The following is a 17,080-nucleotide window of genomic DNA, read 5'->3' on the forward strand; positions in this document are numbered from 1 at the left end:
TGCTGTTTGCATTGCATGTGTGTAGAACCACATCTATTCATGCATTTTCAAAGGTCACGTCAGACCGATATAGCGCGCGCGCGCGCACACACACACACACACACACACACACACACACACACACACACACACACACACACACACACACGGATGCTCACATAGACACTCATTTATTCTTGAGACGCACGCTCATGGAATTGTTGTAGAAATATGAAGCAGGCTACTTTGTGTCTAGACACTTTGTGTCTCTGTGTGGAAAGCTGCTGTTTGCCTCTCTCCTTCTATGTAGTGTCTTCATCCAGATTGGCTCACACACACACACACAGCCTCAGCCTGATTAGATATAAACCTCTAAATTTCTCTCCATTAGTTAATAAGGATATACTTTAGTCTGGCTGTTAAGATGTTGGCTTTCCACGCGGGAGACCCGTGTTCGAATCCCGGGCGTCAGATATCTAGTACAAATACAATACAACCCCTGAAACAAGTCACTGTTATAATAATAACCTATAGTAATAATGCTGATAATGTCCAGGGAACGAAAACATCACAATATAACACACACACGCGAGCGCGCCGCGTACAAACACAGCAATAATGAAAGCAGAAGAAGATTAGAATATATAGAATAGAATAACTTTTACGTTGCTTGATTCCATAAAGACGGACCAGCAGCGCCACAGAGACAGTGTTATGTTATGTATTCCATCCACAGACAGTCAGACAGACATGTTGTCATAATTACCTTTGTGTAAAGTGATGGTCAAAGTTATGATCCAGAGCCCCAACATGATGAAGGATCAGCCGGAGGAGCGCATTCACATTCCTCTCCACGGCTCGCTCCGTTACACTGAGACACCATCAATGAGTCTCCAGTTCAAAACCAAAGAGTTTTCACCCGGACCACCAACCGTACAATAATCCTCCTTCTCTCTCTCTCTCTTCTCCTCCTCCTCCTCTCTCGGGTCATCAAAAAGGAATTAAAAGAAGGAGAACAAAAAAAACACAATTGCTTTTTTTTCTTTCACCTCCTCGCCTGGTCGGGTAGCCCTAACCCCGGCACTGTGTGTATGTGATGGTCGCCGCTTTTTCTCTTTCTTGGCAATGAACGTGCGCAACAACACACACACACAAAAATCTGTCCGTTACTTTTTTTTCTCCCCCTAATCTTTTTCTTTTCTCTCTCTCTCTCTCTCTCTCTCTCTCTCTCTCTCTCTCTCTCTCTCTCTCTCTCTCTCTTCTCTCTCTCTCTCTCTCTCTCTCTCTCTCTCTCTCTCTCTCTCCTCTCCGTCTCTCCTCCCACCTCCTCTTTGCGTGCAGCACACACACACAACACACACACAGCACAGCGCTGCTCCTATTCTCATTAAAGAGCTCTGCCTCTCTCTGTGTCCTCCTCACCCTCACAGCCCCCCCCCCCCCCCTTTTCATACAATCAGCATTGAACATGCCCCCCCCCCCCCCCCCCCCCCCCGCACGCACGCACGCACGCACGCACAAGTAACTAAGTATACTCAAGTACTGTTCTTAAGTAGGACAATTTTGAGGTACTTTTACTTTACTGGAGTACTTACAATTTTCAGTACTTTTACTTCTACTCCACTACATCTCAGAGGAAAATATTGTACTTTTACTCCACTACAATTATTTGTTTTATCATAATGTGTTGCAATGCAACACATTGTGAGCTTGTAGATCTGCTATTTTCAAAAGATTTGTATACATTTGAAAACATGTGAAATAAGACATTTTGCATTATGAGTACTTTCTACTTTGGTAGTATAATTACATTTTGATACCAATACGTTTGTACTTTTACTCAAGTAAGTTTTGAATTCCGGACTACAAATTGCAGTATTGATAATTTTACTTAAAGTGTAGTACTTTTTCCACACACGCACGCACGCACGCACGCACGCACGCACGCACGCACGCACGCACGCACGCACGCACACACACACACACACACACACACACACACACACACACACACACACACACACACACACACACACACACACACACACACACACACACACACACACACACACACACACACACACACACACACACGACACGAGACACAAGAGAGGGGAAAGGGCGCTCTCCGGGGCTGCAAGCGGCCGTACGGAGTACTGCACGGTGTGCTGTGTGCACTTGGATCGCATCTCGTCTCTTTAGCAGATTGCATATCCCCCCCCCCTCCCCCCGGCCCCCGGCCCCCTCTACTACTATTATAGCCTACTTGCTCTGTTGCCCCCCAGGGGCCTTTTGCTTAAGACTGCTGCTGTCACTTTAAATATTGCATTTCATCTGAAGTTTATACGGTCGCTTCTTGAATGTTAAAGTGATTAAGGTTCAAGCAGAAAAGGGCTCAGTTCTTCCTCTCTATGTGTGGCATAGATGGCCTACAGGCCTGGCCACTGTTCTGCAGATGTATCCTATATATCAGTGGTTCTCAACCTTTTCATGCCGCGACCCCCCCGCCCCCCCCCCCCCAAATAATCCTATTTGAACTGGGGAGTGTGGACCCCCTCACCCTGACAACAAGTACTTGGAATGTATTTTGTACATTTATTTTCACTCGGTTCCACAGATAAATATTCTTAAAAGTCCTTAAATTGTCACTTTATAAATGTGCAGATACCCTGTATACACTTATGCTGTATGTTGGTTTGTTTACTGTTGAGTGAGAAAACAATGTTGCACATTTAAGCTAATCATCCGGGGAGCCCCCAAAATGCTTGGGGACCAACCCCCAGTTTGGGAACCACATTGGCATAGCCTGCATGACTGATTATTAATATGTCATTGGTTCTCAATCCGGGGACCCCCAGGGGTCCTTGAGGCAGTTCCAGGGGGTCCCCAGCTAAATGATAGATAGTTAGGAACCAAATGGACCCTTATGGGTCTGTAACTCTGAGAGTGTACAAATGGAACCAAATGGACCCTAACGGGTCCATTTGGTTCCATTTGTACACTCAGAGTTAAATTAACATTGATTTTACAATATAAATTGGGGTCCCAGAGATAGAAATGGCATTAAATGGGGGTCCATAGCCTAATGCATGTCAAACTGGGGGTCCTTGAAATGAAAATGGTTGAGAATCACCGCTAAGAGCCGTAAAAATCGTCTCTTATGGGGGTCCCTATATGGCATATATTTCTAAATGGGGGTCCGCGGGCTAATAAGTGTCAATTTGGGGGTCCTTGTCATGAAAAAGTTTGAGAACCACTGATATAAGTGACTTTATCATGTATTTCTTCACATACTGTAGTGTCCAGGTAGTATTTTATTTGCGGGGCAGCAGTGGCTCAGGAGGTATAGAGTGGGAATCTTAAGGTTCCCGGTCCCGATCCCGGGGCTCTGTGACTGTGTCACTGTCGATCTGTCCTTGAGCAAGACACCGAACCCTTAGATCTGCTCTCGATGAGCAGGTTGGTGCCTTGCATGGTGTCCTCTGCCATCAGTGTGTGAGTGTATGTATGGGTGAATGTAATGCACATGGTAAAGTGCTTTGGATAAAGGTGCTATATAAACACATTATTTACCATTACTTTTAAAGCTACACCTGATATGAAAAATGCTTCTTCCTGACACAGGGTCATCACTATGTTCCCCACTTACTGTACCTTAGGGTTATAGGTGTAGGGTTATCAACGTAACTATATATACAGTATAGGCATGTTTCCCTTTCTGTTGGTATTGTCAGAAACTGCAAGGTTCATTTCCCCTCCGCTCCACAAGGAGACACCACAATGGGGTTCAGTGGTTACCTGTGGTGGTGACCTCACTTCCTCCCACTATAAAAGCAGGACTGGATTCCCATTTTCCCCTTGTCCTTTGTTTCCAAACACATGCAGCCGGCCTGTGTGTGTGCCGTGTGCTGCTGATGTTCTGATGTTTGCCATCCGTCTGTTAAACCTGATATAATGTAAGTTCCAGTGCTTTACTTCTAGTCATGTGGATTATATTTAAGAATTGATGAACTTGAGTTATATGGATATTTAGATGTGTTTTAATATTATGAAGTAAATACTTGGCCGATTATTTTTTGATGATATACAATACCTACCTTGATGTATAATATGATTTAAAGGCCATATTTATGTTTGATATTTTATGATATTATAATTTGTTTCTTTGTGTCTTTGTTTAGAACCATGCAATCATCATGGACCCCAATGTCAACACTTTACATCAGTATCTGGCTAAATAAACCGGATATTTGATTGCAAACTTTTGTTTCCTGGTGGTTTGTGGCTCCAGTATGAACTTTAAATCCTAACAGGTATCTATCTGTGTGCAGTTGAACTTGCCGTCATCATTTACATATTGTTGTGTGCGGTTTGGAGACACATTCACACTTCCTCACCAATGTGGACACAATTTGTGTCTGACCTTCTGATGTGGTTTTGATGATCGTCGATGCCTTTTGGCTGCGTTAGGACCTGACTTTAACCACTTAAAGGGATAGTTCACCCCCAAAATGACTTTCTCCCTTTTCCTATCGATTACTCACCCCATGGAGACTTGAATTCATGGATATTTGTTTGTTTTTGTCGCATTCCTAAGCCAATCTTTTTGATTCCGGTAGGAGACACAAAGAATCTCCTCTGTCTCCTACCGGAACGCTGATCATAAAATTATTGGCTTAGGAATGCAACAAAAACTAAAAAATAACCATGAATATATATTTCTTGAATGAACTATCCCTTTAAACCAGTGGTTTTCAACCCATTTCATATCAAGGTCCATTATTTATTCTGCATTTGAGCCACGGACCACCGCTTGATGAGATTTAGCCTCTCAGACCCAAAACTTAGAATATTTTGTCATTGTTGGATACAATTTTGTCCACAATTCCATGCTGTATTGATGTTGGTACCATAGGAGAGATAACAGGCAAAACGTTGATCAAAATAACAATTCTTTAATTAAGTAATGCAGATGTTTAACAATAGTGTAACTCTTGAGAGCGTAAAATGAAACCAAATGGACCCGTAAGGGTCCATTTGGTTTCATTTTACGCTCTCAAGACTAAAAGATCTATAAGTGTCCATTTGGTTACCAACTCCATCATTATAGCTGGGGGACCACCTTGAACCTCCTCCTCAAGGACCACTGGTGGTCCCCGGACCACTGGTTGAAGACCTCTGCTTTAAACCCTATACGGTTGAATGACCGGAGTCCCACAGGGCTCTGTACTGGCGTCTTTTCTTTTTTCTGTTGTTGTGGAAAAAAAGCGTTGGCTGAAAATGGCCGATTGAGCAAATCAAGGCGTGCCGTGTTGCGACTCGCCTTTTGAGGTCTTGTCGATCTGCTATTTTCGACTAAAGCTTTCCCCACTATACGGATGCCGGGGTTCAAGTGGTTAAAGGCATGTTATGTTATTGCCTGCCAGTTGTAAGTGCATGGGGCCCCAGAGACATACTGTAAGTCTATATACAATGTAGAAGAACTCAGTCAATGCGCATTAGTCTACTCTACAGCAGTGGTTCTCAAAGTATAGGTCCCGGGACCCCCAGGGGTCCTTAAGAAGGTTCCAGGGGGTCCCCAGTCAAATTTGTTAATACAGCATCACAATAATTTGAACCACTTTCTCCATTTTTACATTGGCTATTATTATTTTTTTTTTACATAAATCTTCTCTTCTGGCGTCCCTAACTCCAAACATTTTCAGATGGGGGTCCGTGGACAAATATATATCAGTTTGGGGGTCCTTCAACCAGTAGTCCGGGGACCACCAGTGGTCCTTGAGGGGGTTCCAGGTGGTCCCCAGCTAAATGATGGAGAGTTGGTAACGAAATGGACTCATTTTAGATCTTTTAACACTTGAGAGCGTAAAATGAAACCAAATGGACCCTTACGGGTCCATTTGGTTTCATTTTACGCTCTCAAGAGTTAAATTATTGTTAAACATCTGCATTACTTAATTAAAGAATTGCTATTTTGATCTCTCCTATGGTACAACATCAATACATGGAATTGTGGACAAAATCGTATCCAACGACAACAACATTTTATAAAACACAAGTCTTGGGTCTGAGAGTCTAAATCTCATCAAATGGTGGTTCCGTCGCTCAAATGCCGAGTAAATAATGGACCTTGATATTAAACGGGTTGAAAAGCACTGTTCTAGACCAGGAGTCTTCAACCTTTTCAGGCCAAGGACCCCCTAGCTGAGAGAGAGAGATGAAGCAGGGACCCCCTCTACTATATGTTTCAGATTATACTTTTTTTTGTTTACTTGGTCTGCTCTTTTCTCCCTCTACACCTGTATACCTCTTTGCCAAAAAATAGCCGATCTACAAGCCCACAACGCCTCGCAGTGCGAGGCGTTGTGGGCTTGTAGATCTGCTATTTTTGGCAGATCTTCATCAGAAAAGGAATGCGAGGGTTCAAGTGGTTAATGTAAAAAGAAAAATCATATCACACAAAGATTTGGCGGACCCCCCCCCCCCCCCCGTAGTAACTCTGAGGACCCCCTAGGCGGTCCTGGACCCCCTGTTGAAGACCCTTGTTCTAGACGGATGCACATTGGCTGAGTTGAACATATGCACCATGTCATCATATGGTAGCAATATGCCCACAAACACAGCACAGACCACAGGGGTTGGGGGGGGTTTATAGGGTTGTTGGATGGAAAAAGATAAGAGGGGCGGAAGCACAGCAGCACAGTAAGAGTAACAGACAAGAAAGAAAGAAAGAAGGAAAGATCAAAGAACTGATAAAAAAAAAGATGAATAGGAGGAAACAAAGTGTGCTGGGAGGTATCCGCAATGTGGCGCTGTGCTGCCCTCTGTTGGGCATGTTACCTTATTGCATTGTTCACAGAATAGGCTGTGTGCATAATTCAGTTTGGTTCTCAAAGTGGGGTCCGGGGACCCCCAGCAGTCACTACGGGGGTTCCAGGGGGTCCCCAGCAGAATGACTAAATATAGCATCACAATCATTTTAACCACTTTATCTATATTTTATACTTTGGCCACGTGACGTGCTGTGAGCTTGTATATCTGCTGTTTTTGAAAGATTTTGAATGATTTTGAACACAAAACTTCTCTTCTGGAGGTCCCAGCCACAAAATAATTTCAGATGGCGGTCCGATCGATTCTTCAGCGGTGGTCTCTTCATGTTGTAATTTAGTAATGAATGGCTCAAGCTGCTCTCAGAGCCCCTTTTATGCCAGGCGAGTACAGGTGATGGCCCAGACCCCCACCCCCGGCACTCCTGGTACCCCATGAAGACAAAGCATCACTATATAGGCGAGGGTCACTCTGCTGAATGGATACGGTGGTGATTAGCTGCCTGCCCGTGTGAATGGACGAGGAGGCGGGCTAATGGTCCGACGGCCACTATTCTGTTTGGATTTTTTTCAGTCAGTCTTTTACTTCATTTTCTAGGGGAGGCGAGATTTTAGTTCCTGCCTCTACGGTGGGTACGCCACTGATAGCGTCACAATCATTTTTAACCACTTAGCTTTGGCTATTCAAAAATAGCAGATCTACATGCTCATAGTGCGGCACCGAGTGCCGCACTATGAGCTTATAGATCTGCTATTTTTGAAAAATCTGGAAAATGTGTGCATATCTTTGAAATATATATACATTTTTAAAGCGAGACATCACATTTCTCTTTTGGGCCTTGAGTCTTGGGACTCAAGGCCCAAAAGAGACATTTGATGTCTCCGCGGGAGTAATTGGTTCGACTCAAGACTCTTTTGGGTCTTGAGTCTTGGGAAATAAAAATAAAAGTGCAGCAGTTGGATTTGAACCGGGAAGCTTCTGGTTGCAAGTCCTGTATTTAAACCACTGCACCACAGAGGTCCTTCCTGTTGACTTGCGTGGAATTTTCTGAAAGATTATATAAAGGTAAAAGCCCCAGGTAAAAGTTAGAAAGATGTCCTTGCGGGATTTGAACTCAGGACCTGCAGTATGCAAGGCCTGAATCTTAACCACTGCTCCACCATGGTACATACTTTCGATGTGAAAGATCAGATAAAGGTGCAAGTGTCCAGGTTGAATTTGAACCGGTAACCTTCTGGTTGCAAGTCCTGTATCTAAACCACTGCACCACAGAGGTTCTGACTTGTTCTGTTAACTTAGCCTGGCAAAGTTTGTACCCTTTTCCCTTCAAATATCCATTTCCATTGACAATGAATTGGGCGCTTAAAGTTAAATATTTCAAAAACTACAAATCATTCCAAAGTAAAACCTCTCAAGGATGCATATCCACAGTAAGGGGGAATTTTTGAACTGTGAATGGAGTTTCTAGGTGAAAGTGTTTTTTTGAGGTCCCAAAACCTTTCATCCGCCTCCATTATAAATCTCTGAACTTTTAAAGGAGTACAATTCTAAAACTATGCAACATTTCAAAGATTCCTTTTCAGGCGAACATGTCCACAGTAAGATGAACATTTTGAAGTATGAATGGGGTTACTAACAGTAAGTATGTAGGATTAGTAGCCTGTACTCGTTTCCCTTTAACTTTCGTTTCGGTAGTGACAAACTTTCTTTTCGGTAGTGACCCAATGGTGAAAAAATAAATGTACTAAGTCCAGAGCTCGATGAATGTTAGGGACCAAAAAAAAAGTCACTACCAATCAACTTAAATTGCCTGAAACGTACTCCTAACAGGTTTTTGGGGGAACATTTTTTTTTTCGTTTCGGTAGTGTCACTACCGAAACGGAAAAAAAATTACTAGAAACGGGAAAAAAATTACCAAGTCCAGAGCTCGATGAATGTTAGGGACCAAAAAAAAAGTCACTACCAATCAACTTTAAATTGCCTGAAACGTACTCCTAACAGGTTTTTGGGGGAACAATTTTTTTTTCGTTTCGGCAGTGACACCATTGTGTCACTGCCGAAACGGAAAAAAAAATACTAAGTCCAGAGCTCGATGAATGTTAGGGGCCAAAAAAAAAGTCACTACCAATCAACTTTAAATTGCCTGAAACGTACTCCTAACAGGTTTTTGGGGGAACATTTTTTTTTTTGGCCTCCACACTTAGTGATTTCTTCGGATTTAACTTCGTTTCGGTAGTGACACAATGGTGTCACTACCGAAACGAAAAAAAAAATACTAAGTCCAGAGCTCGATGAATGTTAGGGACCAAAAAAAAAGTCACTACCAATCAACTTTAAATTGCCTGAAACGTACTCCTAACAGGTTTTTGGGGAATTATTTTTTTTTTTCGTTTCGGTAGTGTCACTACCGAAACGGAAAAAAATGTACTAAGTCCAGAGCTCGATGAATGTTAGGGACCAAAAAAAAAGTCACTACCAATCAACTTTAAATTGCCTGAAACGTACTCCTAACAGGTTTTCGGGGGAGCATTTTTTCGTCATTTTTCGTCACCAGCATTTTTCGTAATTTTTCGTCACCAGCATTTTTCGTCACCAGCATTTTTTCGTCACCAGCATTTTTTGTCATTTTTCGTCACCAGCATTTTTTTGTCACCAGCATTTTTCGTCATTTTTCGTCACCAGCATTTTTTCGTCACCAGCATTTTTCGTCATTTTCCGTCACCAGCATTTTTTCGTCACCAGCATTTTTCGACCAGCATTTTCGTCACCAGCATTTTTTCGTCACCAGCATTTTTTGTCATTTTTCGTCACCAGCATTTTTTCGTCATTTTTCGTCACCAGCATTTTCTTTCGTCACCAGCATTTTTCGTCATTTTTCGTCACCAGCATTTTTTCGTCACCAGCATTTTTCGTCATTTTTTTTCACCAGCATTTTTCGTCATTTTTCGTCACCAGCATTTTTTGTCATTTTTCGTCACCAGCATTTTTTCGTCACCAGCATTTTTCGTCATTTTTCGTCACCAGCATTTTTTCGTCACCAGCATTTTTATATAAATTATTACATTATAAAACATACATTAACCACTTTAGCCCTATTTTATACCAAGGCTATTTGAAAATAGCTGATCTACAAGCTCACAACGTGTCGCATCGCGACGCGTTGTGAGCTTGTAGATCTGCTATTTTCAAACATTTTTGTACTTTTACTTTTGGTACTTTAAATACATTTGGATACCAGAACTTTAGTACTTTTACCAATCAACTTTAAATTGCCTGAAACGTACTCCTAACAGGTTTTTGGCGGATTTTTTTTTTCTTTTCGTTTCGGTAGTGTCACTACCGAAACGGAAAAAAATGTACTAAGTCCAGAGCTCGATGAATGTTAGGGACCAAAAAAAAAGTCACTACAAATCAACTTTAAATTGCCTGAAACGTACTCCTAAAAGGTTTTCGGGGGAGCATTTTTTCGTCATTTTTCGTCACCAGCATTTTTCGTAATTTTTCGTCACCAGCATTTTTCGTCACCAGCATTTTTCGTCACCAGCATTTTTTCGTCACCAGCATTTTTTGTCATTTTTCGTCACCAGCATTTTTTCGTCACCAGCATTTTTCGTCATTTTTCGTCACCAGCATTTTTTCGTCACCAGCATTTTTCGTCATTTTCCGTCACCAGCATTTTTTCGTCACCAGCATTTTTCGACCAGCATTTTCGTCACCAGCATTTTTTCGTCACCAGCATTTTTTGTCATTTTTCGTCACCAGCATTTTTTCGTCATTTTTCGTCACCAGTATTTTCTTTCGTCACCAGCATTTTTCGTCATTTTTCGTCACCAGCATTTTTTCGTCACCAGCATTTTTCGTCATTTTTCGTCACCAGCATTTTTTGTCATTTTTCGTCACCAGCATTTTTTCGTCACCAGCATTTTTCGTCATTTTTCGTCACCAGCATTTTTTCGTCACCAGCATTTTTATATAAATTATTACATTATAAAACATACATTAACCACTTTAGCCCTATTTTATACCAAGGCTATTTGAAAATAGCTGATCTACAAGCTCACAACGTGTCGCATCGCGACGCGTTGTGAGCTTGTAGATCTGCTATTTTCAAACATTTTTGTACTTTTACTTTTGGTACTTTAAATACATTTGGATACCAACACTTTAGTACTTTTACCAATCAACTTTAAATTGCCTGAAACGTACTCCTAACAGGTTTTTGGGGGATTTTTTTTTTCTTTTCGTTTCGGTAGTGTCACTACCGAAACGGAAAAAAATGTACTAAGTCCAGAGCTCGATGAATGTTAGGGACCAAAAAAAAAGTCACTACAAATCAACTTTAAATTGCCTGAAACATACTCCTAACAGGTTTTTGGGGGAACTTTTTTTTTTTCGTTCCGGTAGTGACACCATTGTGTCACTACCGAAACGGAAAAATAATTACTAAGTCCAGAGCTCGATGAATGTTAGGGACCAAAAAAAAAGTCACTACCAATCAACTTTAAATTGCCTGAAACGTACTCCTAACAGGTTTTCGGGGGAGCATTTTTTCGTCATTTTTCGTCACCAGCATTTTTCGTAATTTTTCGTCACCAGCATTTTTCGTCACCAGCATTTTTTCGTCACCAGCATTTTTTGTCATTTTTCGTCACCAGCATTTTTTCGTCACCAGCATTTTTCGTCATTTTTCGTCACCAGCATTTTTTCGTCACCAGCATTTTTCGTCATTTTCCGTCACCAGCATTTTTTCGTCACCAGCATTTTTCGACCAGCATTTTCGTCACCAGCATTTTTTCGTCACCAGCATTTTTTGTCATTTTTCGTCACCAGCATTTTTTCGTCATTTTTCGTCACCAGCATTTTCTTTCGTCACCAGCATTTTTCGTCATTTTTCGTCACCAGCATTTTTTCGTCACCAGCATTTTTCGTCATTTTTTTTCACCAGCATTTTTCGTCATTTTTCGTCACCAGCATTTTTTGTCATTTTTCGTCACCAGCATTTTTTCGTCACCAGCATTTTTCGTCATTTTTCGTCACCAGCATTTTTTCGTCACCAGCATTTTTATATAAATTATTACATTATAAAACATACATTAACCACTTTAGCCCTATTTTATACCAAGGCTATTTGAAAATAGCTGATCTACAAGCTCACAACGTGTCGCATCGCGACGCGTTGTGAGCTTGTAGATCTGCTATTTTCAAACATTTTTGTACTTTTACTTTTGGTACTTTAAATACATTTGGATACCAACACTTTAGTACTTTTACCAATCAACTTTAAATTGCCTGAAACGTACTCCTAACAGGTTTTTGGGGGATTTTTTTTTTCTTTTCGTTTCGGTAGTGTCACTACCGAAACGGAAAAAAATGTACTAAGTCCAGAGCTCGATGAATGTTAGGGACCAAAAAAAAAGTCACTACAAATCAACTTTAAATTGCCTGAAACGTACTCCTAACAGGTTTTTGGGGGAACTTTTTTTTTTTCGTTCCGGTAGTGACACCATTGTGTCACTACCGAAACGGAAAAAAATGTACTAAGTCCAGAGCTCGATGAATGTTAGGGACCAAAAAAAAAGTCACTACAAATCAACTTTAAATTGCCTGAAACGTACTCCTAACAGGTTTTCGGGGGAGCATTTTTTCGTCATTTTTCGTCACCAGCATTTTTCGTAATTTTTCGTCACCAGCATTTTTCGTCACCAGCATTTTTCGTCACCAGCATTTTTTCGTCATTTTTCGTCACCAGCATTTTTTGTCATTCTTCTTCACCAGCAATTTTTTTCGTCACCAGCATTTTTCGTCATTTTTCGTCACCAGCATTTTTTCGTCACCAGCATTTTTCGTCATTTTTCGTCACCAGCATTTTTTCGTCACCAGCATTTTTTGTCATTTTTCGTCACCAGCATTTTTTTGTCACCAGCATTTTTTGTCATTTTTCGTCACCAGCATTTTTTCGTCACCAGCATTTTTCGTCAATTTTCGTCACCAGCATTTTTTGTCATTTTTCGTCACCAGCATTTTTTCGTCATTTTTCGTCACCAGCATTTTTTCGTCACCAGCATTTTTTTCGTCACCAGCATTTTTCGTCATTTTTCGTCACCAGCATTTTTTGTCATTTTTCGTCACCAGCATTTTTTCGTCATTTTTCGTCACCAGTATTTTCTTTCGTCACCAGCATTTTTCGTCATTTTTCGTCACCAGCATTTTTTCGTCACCAGCATTTTTCGTCATTTTTCGTCACCAGCATTTTTTGTCATTTTTCGTCACCAGCATTTTTTCGTCACCAGCATTTTTCGTCATTTTTCGTCACCAGCATTTTTTCGTCACCAGCATTTTTCGTCATTTTTCGTCACCAGCATTTTTTCGTCACCAGCATTTTTTGTCATTTTTCGTCACCAGCATTTTTTCGTCATTTTTCGTCACCAGTATTTTCTTTGGTCACCAGCATTTTTCGTCATTTTTCGTCACCAGCATTTTTTCGTCACCAGCATTTTTCGTCATTACTAGTTACTTTGCAAATATAAATTATTACATTATAAAACATACATTAACCACTTTAGCCCTATTTTATACCAAGGCTATTTGAAAATAGCTGATCTACAAGCTCACAACGTGTCGCATCGCGACGCGTTGTGAGCTTGTAGATCTGCTATTTTCAAACATTTTTGTACTTTTACTTTTGGTACTTTAAATACATTTGGATACCAACACTTTAGTACTTTTACCAATCAACTTTAAATTGCCTGAAACGTACTCCTAACAGGTTTTTGGGGGATTTTTTTTTTCTTTTCGTTTCGGTAGTGTCACTACCGAAGTCCAGAGCTCGATGAATGTTAGGGACCAAAAAAAAAGTCACTACCAATCAACTTTAAATTGCCTTAAACGTACTCCTAACAGGTTTTTGGGGGAACTTTTTTTTTTTCGTTCCGGTAGTGACACCATTGTGTCACTACCGAAACGGAAAAAAAATTACTAAGTCCAGAGCTCGATGAATGTTAGGGACCAAAAAAAAAGTCACTACCAATCAACTTTAAATTGCCTGAAACGTACTCCTAACAGGTTTTTGGGGGATTTTTTTTTTTTTTTCGTTTCGGTAGTGACACCATTGTGTCACTACCGAAACGGAAAAAAAATTACTAAGTCCAGAGCTTGAATGTTAGGGACCAAAAAAAAAGTCACTACCAATCAACTTTAAATTGCCTGAAACGTACTCCTAACAGGTTTTTGGGGGAGCGTTTTTTCGTCATTTTTCGTCACCAGCATTTTTCGTAATTTTTCGTCACCAGCATTTTTCGTCACCAACATTTTTCGTCACCAGCATTTTTTCGTCACCAGCATTTTTTGTCATTTTTCGTCACCAGCATTTTTTCGTCATCAGCATTTTTTCGTCATTTTTCGTCACCAGTATTTTCTTTCGTCACCAGCATTTTTCGTCACCAGCATTTTTTCGTCACCAGCATTTTTCGTCATTTTTCGTCACCAGCATTTTTTGTCATTTTTCGTCACCAGCATTTTTTCGTCACCAGCATTTTTCGTCATTTTTCGTCACCAGCATTTTTTCGTCACCAGCATTTTTCGTCATTTTTCGTCACCAGCATTTTTTCGTCACCAGCATTTTTTGTCATTTTTCGTCACCAGCATTTTTTCGTCATTTTTCGTCACCAGTATTTTCTTTCGTCACCAGCATTTTTCGTCATTTTTCGTCACCAGCATTTTTTCGTCACCAGCATTTTTCGTCATTACTAGTTACTTTGCAGATATAAATTATTACATTATAAAACATACATTAACCACTTTAGCCCTATTTTATACCAAGGCTATTTGAAAATAGCTGATCTACAAGCTCACAACGTGTCGCATCGCGACGCGTTGTGAGCTTGTAGATCTGCTATTTTCAAACATTTTTGTACTTTTACTTTTGGTACTTTAAATACATTTGGATACCAACACTTTAGTACTTTTACCAATCAACTTTAAATTGCCTGAAACGTACTCCTAACAGGTTTTTGGGGGATTTTTTTTTTCTTTTCGTTTCGGTAGTGTCACTACCGAAACGGAAAAAATTTTACTAAGTCCAGAGCTCGATGAATGTTAGGGACCAAAAAAAAGTCACTACCAATCAACTTTAAATTGCCTGAAACGTACTCCTAACAGGTTTTTGGGGGAACATTTTTTTTTTCCGTTTCGGTAGTGTCACTACCGAAACGGAAAAAAATGTACAAAGTCCAGAGCTCGATGAATGTTAGGGACCAAAAAAAAAGTCACTACCAATCAACTTTAAATTGCCTGAAACGTACTCCTAACAGGTTTTTGGGGGATTTTTTTTTCTTTTCGTTTCGGTAGTGTCACTACCGAAACGGAAAAAAATTGACTAAGTCCAGAGCTCGATGAATGTTAGGGACCAAAAAAAAGTCACTACCAATCAACTTTAAATTGCCTGAAACGTACTCCTAACAGGTTTTTGGGGGAACATTTTTTTTTTCCGTTTCGGTAGTGTCACTACCGAAACGGAAAAAAATGTACAAAGTCCAGAGCTCGATGAATGTTAGGGACCAAAAAAAAAGTCACTACCAATCAACTTTAAATTGCCTGAAACGTACTCCTAACAGGTTTTTGGGGGAATTTTTTTTTTTCTCGTTTCGGTAGTGTCACAACCGAAACGGAAAAAAATGTACTAAGTCCAGAGCTCGATGAATGTTAGGGACCAAAAAAAAATCACTACCAATCAACTTTAAATTGCCTGAAACGTACTCCTAACAGGTTTTCGGGGGAACAATTTTTTTTTCGTTTCGGTAGTGACACCATTGTGTCACTACCGAAACGGAAAAAAAATTACTAAGTCCAGAGCTCGATGAATGTTAGGGACCAAAAAAAAAGTCACTACCAATCAACTTTAAATTGCCTGAAACGTACTCCTAACAGGTTTTCGGGGAAGCATTTTTTTCGTCATTTTTCGTCACCAGCATTTTTCGTAATTTTTCGTCACCAGCATTTTTCGTCACCAGCATTTTTCGTCACCAGCATTTTTTCGTCACCAGCATTTTTTGTCATTTTTCGTCACCAGCATTTTTTCGTCACCAGCATTTTTCGTCATTTTTCGTCACCAGCATTTTTTCGTCACCAGCATTTTTCGTCATTTTCCGTCACCAGCATTTTTTCGTCACCAGCATTTTTCGACCAGCATTTTCGTCACCAGCATTTTTTCGTCACCAGCATTTTTTGTCATTTTTCGTCACCAGCATTTTTTGACCAGCATTTTCGTCACCAGCATTTTTTCGTCACCAGCATTTTTTGTCATTTTTCGTCACCAGCATTTTTTCGTCATTTTTCGTCACCAGCATTTTTCGTAATTTTTCGTCACCAGCATTTTTCGTCACCAGCATTTTTCGTCACCAGCATTTTTTCGTCACCAGCATTTTTTGTCATTTTTCGTCACCAGCATTTTTTCGTCACCAGCATTTTTCGTCATTTTTCGTCACCAGCATTTTTTCGTCACCAGCATTTTTCGTCATTTTCCGTCACCAGCATTTTTTCGTCACCAGCATTTTTCGACCAGCATTTTCGTCACCAGCATTTTTTCGTCACCAGCATTTTTTGTCATTTTTCGTCACCAGCATTTTTTGACCAGCATTTTCGTCACCAGCATTTTTTCGTCACCAGCATTTTTTGTCATTTTTCGTCACCAGCATTTTCTTTCGTCACCAGCATTTTTCGTCATTTTTCGTCACCAGCATTTTTTCGTCACCAGCATTTTTCGTCATTTTTCGTCACCAGCATTTTTCGTCATTTTTCGTCACCAGCATCTTTTCGTCATCAGCATTTTTCGTCACCAGCATTTTTTCGTCACTAGCATTTTTTTCGTCACCAGCATTTTTCGTCATTTTTCGTCACCAGCATTTTTCGTCATTTTTCGTCACCAGCATTTTTCGTCACCAGCATTTTTTCGTCATCGGCATTTTTCGTCACCAGCATTTTCTTTCGTCACCAGCATTTTTCGTCATTTTTCGTCACCAGCATTTTTTTGTCATTTTTCGTCACCAGCATTTTTTGTCATTTTTCGTCACCAGCATTTTTTCGTCATTTTTCGTCACCAGCATTTTTTCGTCACCAGCATTTTTTTCGTCACCAGCATTTTTCGTCATTTTTCGTCACCAGCATTTTTTCGTCACTAGCATTTTTTGTCATTTTTCGTCACCAGCATTTTTTCGTCACCAGCATTTTTTCATCACCAGCATTTTTCGTCATTTTTCGTCACCAGCATTTTTCGTC

General features: G+C 40.5%; 1 protein-coding gene across 4 annotated transcripts in view; it reads right to left on the bottom strand.

Annotated features, from left to right (window-relative positions):
* Positions 1 to 1,175, bottom strand: part of LOC311045298 (kin of IRRE-like protein 1) — a 122,747-nt gene extending 121,572 nt beyond the window's left edge. For all 4 annotated transcript variants that reach the window (XM_084057119.1, XM_084057117.1, XM_084057118.1 and 1 more), the window contains exon 1: positions 746 to 1,175. In XM_084057119.1, coding sequence (XP_083913245.1) covers positions 746 to 791 — 46 coding nt within the window. In that variant the 5' untranslated portion in view covers positions 792 to 1,175. The remainder of the gene's footprint in view (positions 1 to 745) is intronic.
* Between the last annotated feature and the right edge of the window lie 15,905 nt (positions 1,176 to 17,080).

The sequence above is a fragment of the Gymnoscopelus microlampas genome (assembly GCF_963454915.1).
Source record: "Gymnoscopelus microlampas genome assembly, chromosome: 5".
NCBI classification, from domain to species: Eukaryota; Metazoa; Chordata; class Actinopteri; order Myctophiformes; family Myctophidae; genus Gymnoscopelus; species Gymnoscopelus microlampas.